Here is a 16,008-nt window from a genome sequence, read left to right as displayed (position 1 = left end):
TATGGCAAATCCTCTCTAAGAGTCAGTCAGCCCCTGTTCCTCCCACAGCTCCAGCCTCTCTATCCATCCACAAATAGGATGCTCTCATCATTGCTGTATGAATATGCTGATGCGTAGGATGCCAGTTTCACAAAGACAAGTGATGCGCAATGACAGTGTACGTCAAACTTTAAGCACATTCAAAACTACTGTTCCCTGCATGGTGCTTCAACAGTAGCAAGAAGGAAATCTCATTGAAAACCCTTTTCACAAGTTGATTTCAATGACTCAGGTTTGGCATTTGGTTTTGTGTTAAAATCGTACCAAGTTCTCACAGAGATGCTCCAAAGCCTTTAGCTGTCCAATTCTCACTGTGATTTTTATGAAGCAGAGTTTCATCAATTCAAGAACTGACAGCAGACCATTTCATGACATGGCTATAAAGACACAGGGATTTAAGGGATTGTGGGACAGTCCTCTTTCATAGTCTTATTATCGTGAGGGGTAGTCCATAGTGATACATTGGTAACATGTAGCAGGTACTGTATATCCAAATGAGGATAACTGAAGTGCATAAATCAAAATCTGGCACTGAATGAATTTGTGGTGAATAGGAATATCCAATACCCAATAGGGCATTGACATCACAGGGTGTGTTGAATTGCTTGCACAATCACATAAAAACATTAGTGCAGACAAACAATGATTGAACTAAGAGCAAACTCAGTTCTTACTGTTTGTGAATGTCTTCAACTCAAAAACTCGAAAACAATGGTAAGGAAATCCTCCCTTTTAACTGGAAGTACACCCGAAAATTTTGCATGTGTTTTGGAGGTGTGGCACCTCCCTGAGGTCAGTCTAGTAGACTAGGGCATGGCAACACTGCCACTTAAACCCATTGGGGAACTGGTTACATTTGATATTAATGAGCTATGGCAGCAAGAGTTCCATATAGTTGCATATTTCAGGAAAAAACAGGATACATTCTTTAACTGATCAATTCTGGGCCCGCTAGCTTTGTGCCAGGGCAGAGGTTTAAATAAGACGATAACTGCAAGCGTCATCAAAAGACAGTCCTGTTGCAACCAGCCCTGTGGTCTACCTCAACAACGACAGAGTTTGAGATCACATGAGAAGAGGGAGTGGAGGCAGCGTTTGAAAGGAAAAAAGCCAACTACTCAGAGCTGACAGCTGAGTGTAGAGAAAAGGGCTGGATCAAGATTGTCTAACCTGCAAGCGCAAGAAATGACTGGAGACATGTTTAAGAATGTTCTAAAAGAGCTGGCTGCAGATGCAGAATGAGCAAGTTTCTGGAATGACATGTTTTGAGTTTCTAACTATTATCAGCATTATTGACAATGTTGTTATAGAGACTGCTGCTCCACAGCTTATACAAATGTCTCGGTGTCTTACGCCTTCGTATGTGAACACTTTACAGAGCCCTTGACATCTAATTTTTAACAATGTTGAACTTCCCCTATGCACTTGTATATCCGCGTCTTTTCAAGTTTCTTCAGCAGATGCTTTGGGATTACAATATTAATAAATATCATAAAGGATAGGTCACTATGTTGCAGGTAGAGATTGTATTGCACCATTTTGAGTTATAGCCCTTTAAAGGTTTTACTATTTTTACATTACATAACTAGATAATTGCATGGAAGATGCAAGATGGATCCATCTGTATGTGCATGCAATCATTTCTGGTTGGAAGCAGGTGCTGGCATCCTTTTGGGAAAATCCACTCACAGCTAGATAGATTAGAGCACCTGACATGCTGTGATTTTACATTGAACATGAACATTCTTTACAACAAACAGCTGGTGCAGACTGTCATTCCAACAGAGTGGGAACATTCCTCATACATTAACGAGGATTGATTCCATCTGATGGGATTGTCATAGTACACCTATTCTATATGTCATAATATGACAATCTAATCTTCCTAAATGTAATAATGAGAGGCCTGTTTTATCATGTGGGAAACGTGATAAAAACAATCACATTCTTGAAATGTGATAGGCACTCTACAGCAGCACAGATCCGTTATCCAGGTCCCTTTTAACTGTCATGTAACAGCGACAGGACACAGATGCCAACCAAGGTAAATACCGACCCTTAGTGGATTAGACTCTCCCTTTCTCAATGATCATGATTTGGACTGCAAATGAAACTGCCTATTCAACACAATGGTGGGAAGCATGTGGCCGCATGTATTCCTTTAGAAGGCTTTTGGTCTGCTGACCTCTCTCCTACCAAGCTGTGATTCTCAAAATAAAAGGTCACGCGTCATGCAAGGTCTGGAGGAGGTCTTAACGGTCATGTCAAAGGCAAGAGTGGGTTAGATCAGTGCCCCGATGTGCTCCCCCGATGTGCTCCGGTCCCAGAATTAAGAAATAACTTCAATGATAAAAATAGTTATAACAACAAAGACAGTAACTTTAATTATTAAAAACTACAATCACTGTTTGTAGTACCACATCTTTGAAAAAGGACATAGTGAACTAACTTAAAATTCAAATGAAAACAAAATAAGTATTATTTCCGATGTACAACTTTATATATACACATAGCATCTTCATAGGGAAGGGGGGGAGGCAGGATCGAAGCGATACAAGTGCTTAGAGAACAGCTATTTCCAAGACTTTCCAATCAGTCTGTGTCAATGATAGTAGCAAGTAGGCTGGTAAGCCCATTTTTGATTGAAAAAAGCAGACGATTATTTATCCCATATAATGGTGCAACAGCGCCTACCCATGGTCAAAATCATGGACTGCATGTTGTTACAAACAAAGACTGACAGTTCACATCTCAAAGTTACCCAAAATAAGGCAACTTACCCTACATCCTATTGCACAACTCATTTTTTTCCGAGATGGATACATTACATTTTCTTTGTAAAATCAGTGTTTTTTAACAGTTGGCAAAACAGAAGCTCTATCTACAAAATTTCACAACATAAATAAATTGTCCCTCCGAAAGAAAAATCACAGGTGCTGACAGGAACATTTATAAAATTCCAAAATGTAAAAAATGAAATAGAAACAAAACTTTGTTTTGTTCCTCAAAAGACAAAAAGCATCAGCTTTGGTAAACAAAAACAAAACACTGACATACATTAACAGCAAGTATTAAATATTTGTATTAAAATTATTTCATTTTCTTTTTTCAAATCCTCAAATGAAAATGTTAATTATGCAGAGAAGATATGCACATATATATATAGATTTATATTTATTTTCATATATAAAAACATGTGTTGTGTTCTGTACTTTCTTTTGTTTAAATAAAAATATAAATCACTGATTTCCGTGTGATTTTCCCAGTCTGGTCTCTAGTCTCTTGGCCTGGGTGGCTCTACTGTCACGAGCGGCCGATCTGGAAAAGTACTTCGCACGTGATGGCCGCCACGGCCAAAGGCAGCACGGAGGAGATGGCCACATCCAGCAGCCGGCTCTCGAACAGCACAAACTCCGGCCGGTTCTCCTCCACCTTGGCCAGGGCCAGCAGAGCCTTGGCGGCGTGGCACATCATGTTGACACTGGGCGGGTCCATGGGTGGGTGGCCCATGTGCAGCAGGCTGTGGGGGTTCTGCTGGTACTGCACCATGGCCACTCCGTCCTCCAGGAATCCCATGAGGTTGCCCACGCTGCCCTTCTGCACGGCGATGGCGCGGGCGGCCGACGGCTCGCCCTGCGCCAGGTTGGACAGCATCGCCACGGCCATCTCACGGTACACCTGCTGCTTGCGCTCGCCCACCAGCCGCACCAGCGTGGCGAACAGCTTCTCCTGCCGCACCAGCGGTGGCGTGGCCAGCATCAGGTCCACGTTGCCGTCCTGCACGCTCAGTTTGCACAGGCACTCCAGCACCAGCCGCTGGGGGCTCAGCGCCGAGTGCGGCCCCAGCGACGGGAACGGGTCCTGGGCCTCGGCCGATGGGCACACCATCCAGTGCAGGAGCCCGTCCAGGACGGGCATGCAGATGCTCTCGGGATAGAGCGACAGATCCAGCTGCCCGGAGATGTTGGCCAGCGTGACCATGGCGTTCTCGCGCAGTGCCGACAGGCAGTCCCACCACCACTCGTCTTTGCTGCAGGCCATGCCACGCTCTTCCTGCGGCTCCTCCTTGTCACCGGGCAGCGCCGGTGGGGACATCTGCCGTTTGCGCTCCGGGTGCTGGTGGTGCAGAAGCAGCAGGCGGCCCAGGAGCAGTACCATGCCGGCGTGTCGCGACATTTCGCCATCGTTGCCAGGGATGAAGGACAGGCTCCGGACAATGTTGGAGATGCAGATGCAGCGCTTGGCCAGCGCATCCTGCCAGCCGGCCGCCGAGGCCAACGGGGCCTCGTCCAGGCAGCGAGGCTCGTCCTCCAGCAGGGTGAGGCCCTTCTGACTCTGTGCCTGATGGAGGCGGAAGCGGTAGGAGGAGGTGGAGGAGTCGCCATCATCATCTGCCTCTAGTAAGGGTCCTGTGTGGGAGGACAGCACGTCATCGATGGTGGCCACGATGCTTCTCCCTCTTTCCTCATCTTTCTCTTTGCTCTCTTGCCCAGACGTGCTGCTCTGGCTCTCCAGCACAGGCTTGTGGATGTCTCCATCACGTCTCTCGAAGTGCATCTGGATGTGGGCGGTTGAGTCTCCGCCACCAACCTGCCAGTGAATGAGGCCACTGGAGAACTCCTGAACATGGCCCAGCTGGTCTGATATGTCCTCCAGGAAATCGTCTTTGTGGACTATTTTGACAGGGAGCTTATCGTACTTGCTGGCTTGCTTGAGTTTCGGCTCAGGCTCATGAGAAGACTCTACCTCCTTCTCTGTGGTGTCCTCAACAGTTTCTCCTCCCTTAACCTCCTCCTCCTCCTTCTTCTCCTGCTCCTTCTTCTCCTCCTCCTTCTTCTCCTCCTCCTTCTTCTCCTGCTCCTTCTTCTCCGGCTCCTTCTTCTCCTGCTCCTTCTTCTCCTGCTCCTTCTTCTCCTGCTCCTTCTTCTCCGGCTCCTTCTTCTCCAGCTTCTTCTCCGGCTCCTTCTTCTCCAGCTTCTTCTCCTGGGCCTCCTTTTCCTCCTTCTCCTCCTTCTCATGGGCCTCCTTTTTGTCCTCAGCTGCTGTCTCCTCCTGTTTCTGCTCTGGGACTGTTGGGGCTGCTAGGACCTCTGCTGTTGGGGCGCTGGGGGGGAACTCCACAGTGTCGGTCGCTGCTGGGGCACTCTGCTCCACCACTGTTTCACAGCTTTCGTCTTCAGTAGCCGAGTCCTCCTCCATTTTCTCTTCCTTGGCAGGACCAAGCAGGGTTTTCTGCCCAACGTTGCCCACTTCATACTCCTCTAGGATACCAAAAATCTCAATGAGGCCCCTTCTGAAGTATTCCACAATGAGCTCCAAGAAGCCAGGCAACTGCAAAAGATAAAAGCAACTGTTAGTGTTGAAATTGGTGATCACTGATCAGTTGGTGTCACTTTCATCAGTAGGGGGACATGATTTTGTGTAATTTTTGTGATAGTAGGATTTTCAATATTTACCCATGGATCACAGTGCTAATACAGAACAGACATCATAGGACACATGCAGAGGTGTGCCTACCTGAGAGAGGTTGAAGGAGGCCACAGTGCTGTCGTCATACAGGAGGATGTTAATGGTGTCCAACGCCCACGTGCTCTCAGCTAGCAGGCCTGACTTCAGGGACATCATCACTCGCCAGGCCTCTGGGGTTCCTGTGGGAGATGAAAATACTCCAGTCAGTTTGGGTTTCAGCTTCCTCAGTAAAGTGACTCATGGAGGTGGATGTCACTTCTCTCCTATCTCTCTAGAGGAAGTTTAACAAGTCAGGCTCACTGCGGAGCAAAAGTGAAGATTTAATAGGGAATGAATAGGGACAGCTCAATAGTAGAGGTGTTCATAACATTTAGATGGGATGCTTTACATATACAGTGAGAAGCATATTAGAGGGGATTCCATACCAGTGTCCTTTGAGGTAAGCTTGCGGCGTGACTTCAAGATGGGTTGGGTGCCTTCTACGGACCCCAGTGGGTAGTTGAGGTCTTTGCGTAGGTTGGGTGGCATCTGGCCCTGTGGTCCGCCGCTGTGCATCTGCATGCCAGGCTTGGGCATTTTCATGGGCGTCATGAAGGCTTTGCTGGGGGACATGCGTGACTCCAGTGAGCGCTGGTAGGAGGCCGGGCTGGGGGCTCGGGACACGTGGTTGACCATAGACGGGTTGGTCTGGTAGGAGGACGGTGGCTGCCTTGAGCTCATGGCTGCCATCGAGCCCGAGGAGGTGGACATGAAGGGGGGCTGGCCGCGGTGCCCGGGCCACTGGCCGTCCGGACCGCCCCGCATGCCATCCAAGTCGTCCCCACGGCCCATGCCCGGGTAAGTGGGCATCTGTGAGGAGTGGCCTGGCCTGGTAGGGTACGGGTAGGGCATGTCTGTCCTGGAGGGCCACATGTTGGGAACCTCACCGCTGTTAGCCGATGGGGGCCCTGCTCCCATCATCTCAGCAGACATGCTGTGCTGTGGGGGGCCCTGTCCTGGGGCCATGCGCTCTCGGCCATAGGCATAAGGGAACTGGCCCTGCATTGACCTCCGGTCAGGACCAGGGTAGCCGCTGCCGTACTGGCTGTACATGTCCGCCTGCTGACCACCATAAGGCATTCCGTACATCTCCCCCTCATGCCTCTTTGCTGGGGGGCCGTACATGCCATCCAGAGCCCGCTTGTAGCCCTAGAGCGAAATACACACCTTTAGTCTTACATGATCAAATACCGTGTAAACATATGCCGTGAAAACGACACTTAAAAACAGTTTTTAATGTTCCTATTACATACGCATGACTCATTCTGATTTATTTAGGTTTGATAATTCTTATCAGTTGTGATCGTTTGAGCAACACAGTTGAAACCTCTAACATACAGGTTGCTTCTCACCTGTTGCTGAGGGAACATTCCAGAAGGGTGTACACCGTATGGCATACCAGGGTAATGCTGCCCGTAGCCCTCATGCCTTAGAAACAGGAGAGACATGGTGTTTACAATCACAAGCCGGATTAGCATCATATGCTAAATACATGAAGAGACACCTAATAACACTCACTGTGATACATTGTTACAGAGCACACACAACGTAGGCCATTGCACAGAGCATATACACATTCCTATGCCATGACCCTTACCTTTGTGAGGGATATCTGCTGGATGAGTAGATACTGCCATCACTGTTTGATGGACCAACACTGCCTTGACCTCCAGGTGGACCCATGCTCCCCTCCATCCTCATCATGTGCTCTGACCTGCAGTACACACACAGGCACACAGCTATGCATTAATACAGGAATGTTACTGTGTTTATCAAAGTAACATTGTATGTACATACAGTTCAGGGGTGTTTCTAATAAGATCACCTTCAAGAAATGCAGTTTTAGAGAGCACAGACAAAAAACTATGTTCATCAACACAACATGCAATCCATTGAACTATACGGTACATGCATGTGTACATGTGTGTGTGTGTTACCTCAACCTATTCTTGCACTGACATAGTTTTCTTGTCTACATTATACTTTACTCTCTTATTTGTCCATATCATTTATGCTGGTCTCTAGACCTTATTCTTGCACTGTTGGACTACTTTTTGCACCTTCACCATGACACTAACTCTCTTGAACACCTTACCATGCACACAGAACTACAGGACTGTCCCGGCCCTGTCACTGCAAGCGTCTCATGCTTGATCACCCTCAAGCATACTGTGGATTTTTTATTTAATTTATATAGTATATTTAGTATTTAGTTTTGTTAGTTTTTCTTATCTTCTACTGTCTCTATTGTACAGTGGACTTTTGTTATATGTTTATACTTATATTTACCATTTCTGCTGTAAGTGCATGTTGTGTGTGATGTCTGTATGCTACTGAGACCTTGAATTTCTCCTTGGGGATCAATAAAGTATCTATCTATCTATCTATCTGTGTGTGATGTGTGAGGAGATGTACAATACATGCCTATGCTCATGTATGTCACCACTCACCTCCTGTCATAGCCTGGTCCATAGGGGTACTGGGGGCGTGGGCCCATACCCAGAGCAGACATTGGGCCGGGCGCACTCCTGCCATACATCTCCTGCATGGCACTGGAGGGCATCTGCCCGGCCATATAAGGATCTCCACAGCCTGCCACTGAAATGAAGGGTTTCATTGGATTAAGTAACAGCTTGGACATGTCTGTGTTTTCTTTCTACATAACAAGTGACAACTAGCACATGTTGCAGATATTAATTCAACTAATGTTTAAATCAATGTTTACCATTGTCTTCTTAACAACTACATATTGAATTTCATAACAGACTTTCAAATTTCATTTATGTCCAGTAGGGGGCAGCAGCGCTTTTCATACAATTTTCAGTGAACTAAGAACGTTCTCTCTGTCTATTTCAATATGCTGTTTTTCCATTAAATCCTAAACCTGGTGTGTCACCTTCTCCTGAAACAGAGACCTTTCATCTGGTTTTCACCAAGAGTGCAAGGGCTGAAGAATATTTAACAATGTGTAAATCTATGAGCTATTCTCATTTCCACTGAGAGAGAGAGAGGGGTAAAAGAGATAGGAAAAACAGATTTGACTGGCCAGAGTGCCGTCAGGAGAGGAGAGGAAAGATAGAGGGCAGCTGAGAGAGGAGGAGAGAGAGGTCCTTGAGTGGAGAGGTGACCTGAGAGGGCTGAGAGGGTTGGAGAGGGAGCAGCTCGCTGGAGATGGAGGAATGCTCTTACCCTTCCTCATCCCCGCAAAGGGGTCCTTGTTGGCCTCAAACTGCATCCTCATCATGGGCTCTGGCTGGTAGGGGCCACTCGGGGGGAGGGAGTTGCGTTTGGGGAGGCTGGGGTCGCTGGCCTCCGAGAAGGGGTCCTGGATGCTGATCGAATTGTTCCTGCCAAATACAGGGAGGAGAGTTACCATGAGACATCTGATTACACACATGAAATGGTTTATTCATGATCAAATGGTTTATTCAAATATGATGAGGTTATTGTCGACTGAATAAAATGATAAATATGCTAAAATGAGCCGATTGTATATTGTTGTTCATCTGATATTTAAAAAAAAAAAATAGCCAAACAAACAACTAGTATTCCAGATTTGTCAAAAATACAACTGTTTTTCTGAACACATTATCATAGATACACTTGTAACGGTAGCATCAGTACATAATACACAACAGCACAAAGTGTTTACTAACTACAAGCATCTGTAATTCATTCTTTTTATATTCACTTGCTAATGTATTTGTTTAAATCACCATCACAGTTAGTCAACAGTCACAGTCACTGAGCCCTTCATCCAATCCAGAGCATCTTAGACACATAAGAGTTCAGAGAAAAAAAGGAGACGGGACAGAGTGGGGTGTGACATTCTGGATAACTGACCTGCCGACTGGTGCAGGTGGCACATGGCCCTGTGGGGTGTTGGCTGGGGTGGGCCGCTTCAGGTCGCCTGGCGTCTCGGCCATGGAGCTGCTGCCCGTGGACTGGGGGGTATGAGGCCCCTGCAGAGAGCCTGAGTTGGCTGGAGTAGAGAGGAGTGGAGGAGGCAAAAAAGTGATTTAATATACTGACTGTCACAACGAACACAGAACCAAGCAATGGACTATAAAATCAAAACCAGTTAGCTTATCATGAATTGGGGTCGATGTAACAGGAGAGGTGAAATATAGCTGGTACCAACAGTAGCTAAGGTTAGGCAGTACTGATGTCTCATAGTGATAAACTATGGTAAACTGGTCCCAGATGCACAATCTGCAGTCCTACAATAACAGTGGTGTATTACAAAAGCAATGGCTGACAGTGCATCAGAACCAACATCAATAATACTGACACTATTGATGTCCTTCCTAAAAAAGAAAATAGCTATGTTGAGATATTGCGGTTTACACCGAGGACACAAAACTGTGGCCGGGTAACTGAGTGCATCCCACAGCCCTCAGTGCAGGAGGATGTGGGGAGCGTAGAGAGCGCTACACTGGGGCCACAGAGAGGGCAGGGAGTCACTCTCACACAATGGGATTCGCCTGCTACACTGGGAGGCACGTTGGCTGTTTTAGAAGACTGCTCTCCATTTTGGTTGGTGTTGGTGTTAAGCTCACATGGGTAGAGAAGTTCAGAACCATGGACATACAGTATGCATGCTCGTGCACGCGTGCACACACACACACACACACACACACACACACACACACACACACACACACACACACACACACACACACACACACACACACACACACACACACACAGAAAGAAACAGATGGCTGTACTGTTTTTACTGTTCTTCATCATTTCAATCAAGGCCACGGCTGTTCTGATTTATCATTTATTTGCAGGACATTAAGTGTAGAGAATTTCTAGGACTCTAAATAGAAATCTAAATGACTGTAGTTATTAAATATCACATTACAGACAATGGCTGGGCAAATAATGATATTAAGAAGTCCATTAGAACCAAAATGTGTCTAGTTTTTTAATAAGCAAAAAAAAAAACAAATTCTGAATAAGCACCACGCTATGAGTAGAAGACATACCCCAAAGCCCTCTAATACATAACATGGCTCCAAATAAAAAAAAAATAAGCCAATGATAGCGTAAAATATTTATATCAATTCTAAATAATGCAACCATAACTGTTTGCATCCTCATTAGAGGCCATTGAAACATCAATGCATTGAGAGAGAGATGGAGTGCACAGGAAGGACGTGCAGTGCCTGAAGAGAGAGAGAGAGAGAGAGAGAGAGAGAGGGAGCATTTGTCCTTGGAGAGAGAAGAAGGGGAAAGAGGAAGAGGAGGGGAGGGCAACATGAGTGTGTGTGGGATTCCTCCTCTTTCTAGGATATCCCTTTGCTCCATTGCCGCCGGCAACACGTGGAACGTTCCAAAAGTAAACAATGGCAGGGTTACTGGAGGTTAACAGCCTCGGCGTACTTCACATGCCTACTGGCTGACGCACACAGGAACGCAGGCAGGGGAGGGGACATTTACTCAGCCTGAACTGCTGTGCCCTTTACTCCATATTTTAAGGGAAGGTGGAGAGAGATAGACAGAGAGAGAGGGAGAGAGAGAGAGAGAGAGAGAGGGAGGAAGAGAGAGAGAGGGAGGAAGAGAGAGAGGTGGCCAGATTGGGAAAGAGAAAAAAGCCTCTCTCTCTCACTGGGTCAGCATGTGAATTGAGGTTGACTGGAGGTCACTTTTGTTTACGTCCCACAATCCACCTCCATTAATCTTCCTTGGGGGAATCTGTACCCCCCACCCCCACCACAAACCTCTACCTCACATCATCCCCCCTCACCCACCTCCTACCCCCCCCCTCCCCTCTTGGCACCATGACAACTCCAGTGCTCTGACATCACCACCTGACAGCTATATATAGCGGTGCGGTGGGGGCCGAGAGGCGCCACCTGCCAGTCTAAGTGGCCGCTTCCCATGCGGCTGACAGGCCTCAGACAGACCTCTCCAGACGAGACGGCCGGCCGGCCGAGAGCAGCATGAGTGGCCTGTGTACGTCATCAGTCCATTCCCACTCAGTGGAGCCCCCTTAACACCACTCGTGCCAGACACCAGGCCTGTCAGCTTCCACCTTGTGTTCTCTGTGGCCTGGAGGATGGCCGCTGGCCAAGGGAGGAAGGAGGCCTCTGCACGGGCCTTGAGATGTGGTGGCTTGAGATGCAACATACACTCGCCAGGTCAGCAAAGATGTCTGCTGTTTGCAGCGACCGGGAGAGGAATGGGTGCCTTTATCTGGGTCTACTCAGCTGTGTGAAAAGTTCATAGTCACGCAAAGAGCAATATGAACAGAGTAGCAGGAACAGGAAAATAAAACGCACAGAAGAAAAGAAATCACAACACCACAAAGGGCTGTGAAAGGCACACAGACGCAAGCAAATCTCTCCCTGCGAAGAGGAAATGCTTTAAAAATGCATAACCTGAATTCCAACCAAAGGCTTGCATCTTGGCATTCTTTGAGTGGGGTTCTTGTTAACATTCTCTCATGATAGTAGCACATGGAGAAGAAAAAAAAAACAGGTTGAATAAATAAATAAATAAAAACTAAAGAGGAAATGTAGAATGGAGGGAGCAGAGAGAGGAGGAGTGACGGTGGTGGTGGTGGTGGTGGGAGAGCGGCATTGAGGTTGTGTGCGGAGCAGCCGGGAGACAAGCGGCGGCTCACAGTGAGATGAAAGGCAGGATGCGGAGCATTAGGATGAAACAAACCCAATCTCTCCTGGGGCCAGAGGTGAGGCGCTGCACAATGCTCCAGGACGACTCCACTGTTGTTGCCATCTCCCCCCGTACATGCAAGCGCACTACTCCCTGTGTATGCGAAAGCATAAGTGGCTGCGCTTGCGCTCTGATGTGTGTGTGTTTGTGTGTGACTGTGTATGGTATGTGTGGGTGGGTGAGTTAGTGAGTGGGTGTGTATGTGTGTGTACGTGTGTATGTGTGTTTGTGTGCTGAGCGCACTCTCAGCAGAGCTTCTGTCTCCCTTTGCTGTTTCCTTGCGACAGCTCTGCTCTCTGCGGCTAATTTCAGGTCGAGGTCACACTCCTCATCGGGGCTTTAAATGAGAGCCGAGACTTTGGCCCAGCCTGACGCTCGCTCTCCTCACCTCTCTAGACGTCAGCGCTAATGGGACGAGCTCTCGGCACAGGCGTGACTAAACACAGAACGCTCCTTTTACAGGCAAGAAGTCCACCTCATTAGAGAGCGGTTTAACAAACTTCTGCACTTGGTGCTTAAGTTCAAACCATGCCTATGACTTAAAACATCAAAACAGCACTGCTGCACAAAGGGTGACAGTTCTGACTCCAGGATGATGAAGAGGCGAGAGAGAGAGAGTGATAGAACTGCTACTGGCACAAAAATATGTATATGCAAGGGGAGAGTGAACCACTTTAGTACTTAGTTTGCCAACAGGCAGACTACAGTGATCCCCATCCCATGGCCCCTCAGTGGGGTTCCACATAGGCAGCGGGCACGTGACTTACCTGGCGACGGAGGCTGAGGCCGCGGTGGCTGCTTCTTGTCCCCTGCGGGGCAGCCGTCCAGTGGGGGCTCCTCTCCTCGCTCCACATTACACTCGTAGGCAAACAGGAACTGGATGTAGTGCTTCTTCAGAGAGCTGGCCGACGTGCTGGAGGTCCCCACGCTCAGGGTGGACGACAGCTCCCTCCACTTCTTGTTCTTGTTCATCTGTAGACACAGTGTGTGTGTGTGTGTGTGTGTGTGAGGGGCTGGTTTTCATGTGATTGTGTGAGACAGCGTGAAGACTTCAGCACAGCCCTGTGTTCTTATCTGCCTTAGCGGGCTATTATTCCATCCAGGCATTAGTTTTACACGGGAGCTAATCGTGGCTCCAATCTAGCCGGCAGACAGCAATTGGGTTTGAGCACTTCTACCTGAAATGTAATGTAAACACACTGTGCTTTTTAAGACATGAGAGACAGGCAGAGCTCTGAAGCTAACGTAATACTGATATGTCAGCTTATAAATCATTCTGAAATGTGCCAACTCAAAAGAGCTCTCCCTGGTCTCTCTGTGACAGACATGCACTGGAACATCCATCTAAAGTTGTCTTCTGTTCTGCTCCAAGCACACATGCTAGTCAGCTAGTTTGGCATTATTAGCCATGGGAGACTCTGAAGCCCTTTACTCCACACACTTATGATCATTATCAGTGGGCTACCCTAAACATGTGGTGGAGCCAGGTGCCCTGAGTCCTTCAGAGTGACCAACTCACCATGGCGAGCCCCCCGATCTCCTTGACAGCGGTGTAGAGGCGGTAGAGGTCCAGTGTCTTCTTGCCGATGACCGGCAGGTGGGCGACAGGCGTGCCGCGCTCCTCCATGAAGGACAGGTAGCGGTCCAGCCAGGGCCTCCTCTCGGGCTCGCCGCCCAGCTCGTACAGCCGGGACACCTTATCCCCAGCCATGGGAGCTGAGCTGGACTTCTGCAACCACAGAGGAAAGACAGACAGGGAGAAAGAGACAGCAAGAGAAGAAGTGAGAAAGAGAAAGAGTTACTGAGAGAAAGGGAGAAGGACCAACAAAAACAGAGTCTGGCCATCGGGGATGGTGTGATAGAGAGAGAATGAAGGAAAGATGTCGGAATAATGGGAGCTATAACTGTGAGAAGTGGAACACCTGAAGGTAGTGGTGTGGTTCTACATACCGGACTGGATGGAGTCTTGGGCCAGACGGGACTGCTGATGCTGTCACTGTCGTCGCCGTGGCAGGAGGACAGGCTGGCTGGACTTGGGGCCAGCGGAGATGGGGTCGGGGGCTGGGACAGACACTGGGAGTTGAAGCCATCCTGGGGAAGGTGGGAATAGCCACTGAGTTAACACGCTGTGCTATTGGTTTAGTTGGTCATTCACTTCATCTTCTGCTGTACAGGAGGCTCTCCATCAGTGCTTACAAATCTGCCCTATTGAGTGTAATTACAGTGAACAACTACAAGATCACTGTTTGCCAGCATGAAAAAGAAAGACCGAGAGAAAGAGAGAGAGAGAGGAAGAGAAAGGGAGGAGCACAGTAGAGGGAGTAAATGAGAAAAAAAGATATTCAAAGTAACAATGAGAAAAAAAGAGTGAGAGAGAGAGAGAAAGAGAAGGAGAGGGCAGATGAGGTGTGGCAGTGTTGTTCTCCCTGAGATCCTGTTTGGTATGCTGGCCTGTGGGCACAGGTACTGTAAGTGATGCAGCGCAACCGTGACAGACTGCACGCGTCAGCAAAAGATAGTGCCCCCGCCACCCCCTCAGATCCACCCCACCCCACCCCTCCACCTCCTGCTTCCCACTCCAGAGCAGGGAGCGACCAGAGAGAGAGAGAGAGAAAGAGAGAGAGAGAGAGAGAGAGAGAGAGAGAGAGAGAGAGAGAGAGAGAGAGGATGGGAGAGAGCGGCTCCACAGGCGGCTCTGGGGGCCTGGCGCACAACTTTGACTGCCTTAAATAATTCAGCAGCCGAGCACCACGATCAGCAAAGAGGAGGGATTTAGAGCGAGTCTGTGTTTTTGCGGCGAGATAAACAGAAAACAAGAAAGAGTCAAAGGGCCAGGAAGCTGACACGGGGAAAAGTTGCAAGCGGGAACAGAAAAAAAGAAAAAAAAAACGGGTTGGGATGAAATGCTGGGATTGTGGGTGTACATGTGGGCAAGTTTGTTTGTCTGTGTATGTGTGTGTGGGTGGGTGTGTGAGTCTGTGTGTGTGTGCGTGTGAGTGTGTATGTTTGTGAGTAAGGTCCCACAAGAACTTCTCCAGCAGGCGAACATCGGGCAACAAAAGAGCTGAAGGCTAGAATGAACCACGCAAACAGCTTTGCACATTAATATTGATAAAAATGCAAGCATATGAATAAATTAATCAGAATAAAGAAAATATGTTGGACTTGGACAGAGCCAAAAATACCCTTCTATGAAAGCCACGTCCACGCCTGCCTCACAGCCTCTCCTTTGTTGGAGGACATGCACAGGACAACGGATGTGAAACATTTATACTTATGGAAATGACCATTGTCATTGTCATTGAAATTTAGTCAAAAGATCAGTAACCAGATGGTCCCCAAACCCAAATAACTGTATCTAGGGACATAAATAGAGACATTAAATGAAAAAGGCTTGCTGGACTCCTGTCCAGGTGGAGTCACATTAGAGACTGATGCAACATGGCCAGGCCTGGGAACATCCATCTGAGAAATACCAACGTCATCAGAGGATGATTTTTTAGTGCATCTTTGAAACCGCAGGTACAGCGAAGCTTTCCCAGCAATTATATTTCCGGGGCAATTTGCATGCAAAAGACATAGTTACTACAAACAAAGCTGAATCAGTTAGAGCTTAGAGGGGAGAAGGGTCAAGCACTAACCTTGGGTTTAGGCGGCTCTGCTGTGGGAGGCTCCTCTTTGCCTTCTCCTTTCTGCTTGGCCTCGGCTCCCATCACCCCCTCTCCACTCACCCCTCCCGCTCCTGGAAGACAACAGCTGGAGGAATGAAGCACTAAA

At 48.0% G+C, this 16,008-nt stretch overlaps 1 protein-coding gene across 4 annotated transcripts in view; it reads right to left on the bottom strand.

Moving 5' to 3' along the window:
- Positions 1-2,451: 2,451 nt before the first annotated feature.
- LOC143139082 (AT-rich interactive domain-containing protein 1B-like) overlaps positions 2,452-16,008 on the bottom strand; it is a 147,256-nt gene continuing 133,699 nt past the window's right edge. For all 4 annotated transcript variants that reach the window (XM_076299638.1, XM_076299641.1, XM_076299640.1 and 1 more), the window contains 12 exons: positions 15,873-15,973; positions 14,182-14,322; positions 13,751-13,960; positions 12,999-13,203; positions 9,391-9,529; positions 8,737-8,894; positions 7,998-8,145; positions 7,145-7,261; positions 6,900-6,975; positions 5,934-6,696; positions 5,557-5,687; positions 2,452-5,370 (listed from right to left, as the gene is read on the bottom strand). In XM_076299638.1, coding sequence (XP_076155753.1) covers positions 3,343-5,370; positions 5,557-5,687; positions 5,934-6,696; positions 6,900-6,975; positions 7,145-7,261; positions 7,998-8,145; positions 8,737-8,894; positions 9,391-9,529; positions 12,999-13,203; positions 13,751-13,960; positions 14,182-14,322; positions 15,873-15,973 — 4,217 coding nt within the window. In that variant the 3' untranslated portion in view covers positions 2,452-3,342. The remainder of the gene's footprint in view (positions 5,371-5,556; positions 5,688-5,933; positions 6,697-6,899; positions 6,976-7,144; positions 7,262-7,997; positions 8,146-8,736; positions 8,895-9,390; positions 9,530-12,998; positions 13,204-13,750; positions 13,961-14,181; positions 14,323-15,872; positions 15,974-16,008) is intronic.

Source organism: Alosa pseudoharengus, unplaced genomic scaffold, assembly GCF_046254945.1.
Source record: "Alosa pseudoharengus isolate Yale_2024_CS ecotype anadromous, Long Island Sound unplaced genomic scaffold, YU_APseudo_1.1 YU_APseudo_1.1_scf_22, whole genome shotgun sequence".
NCBI lineage: Eukaryota > Metazoa > Chordata > Actinopteri > Clupeiformes > Clupeidae > Alosa > Alosa pseudoharengus.
This window is presented reverse-complemented; position numbering and strand designations above follow the sequence as displayed.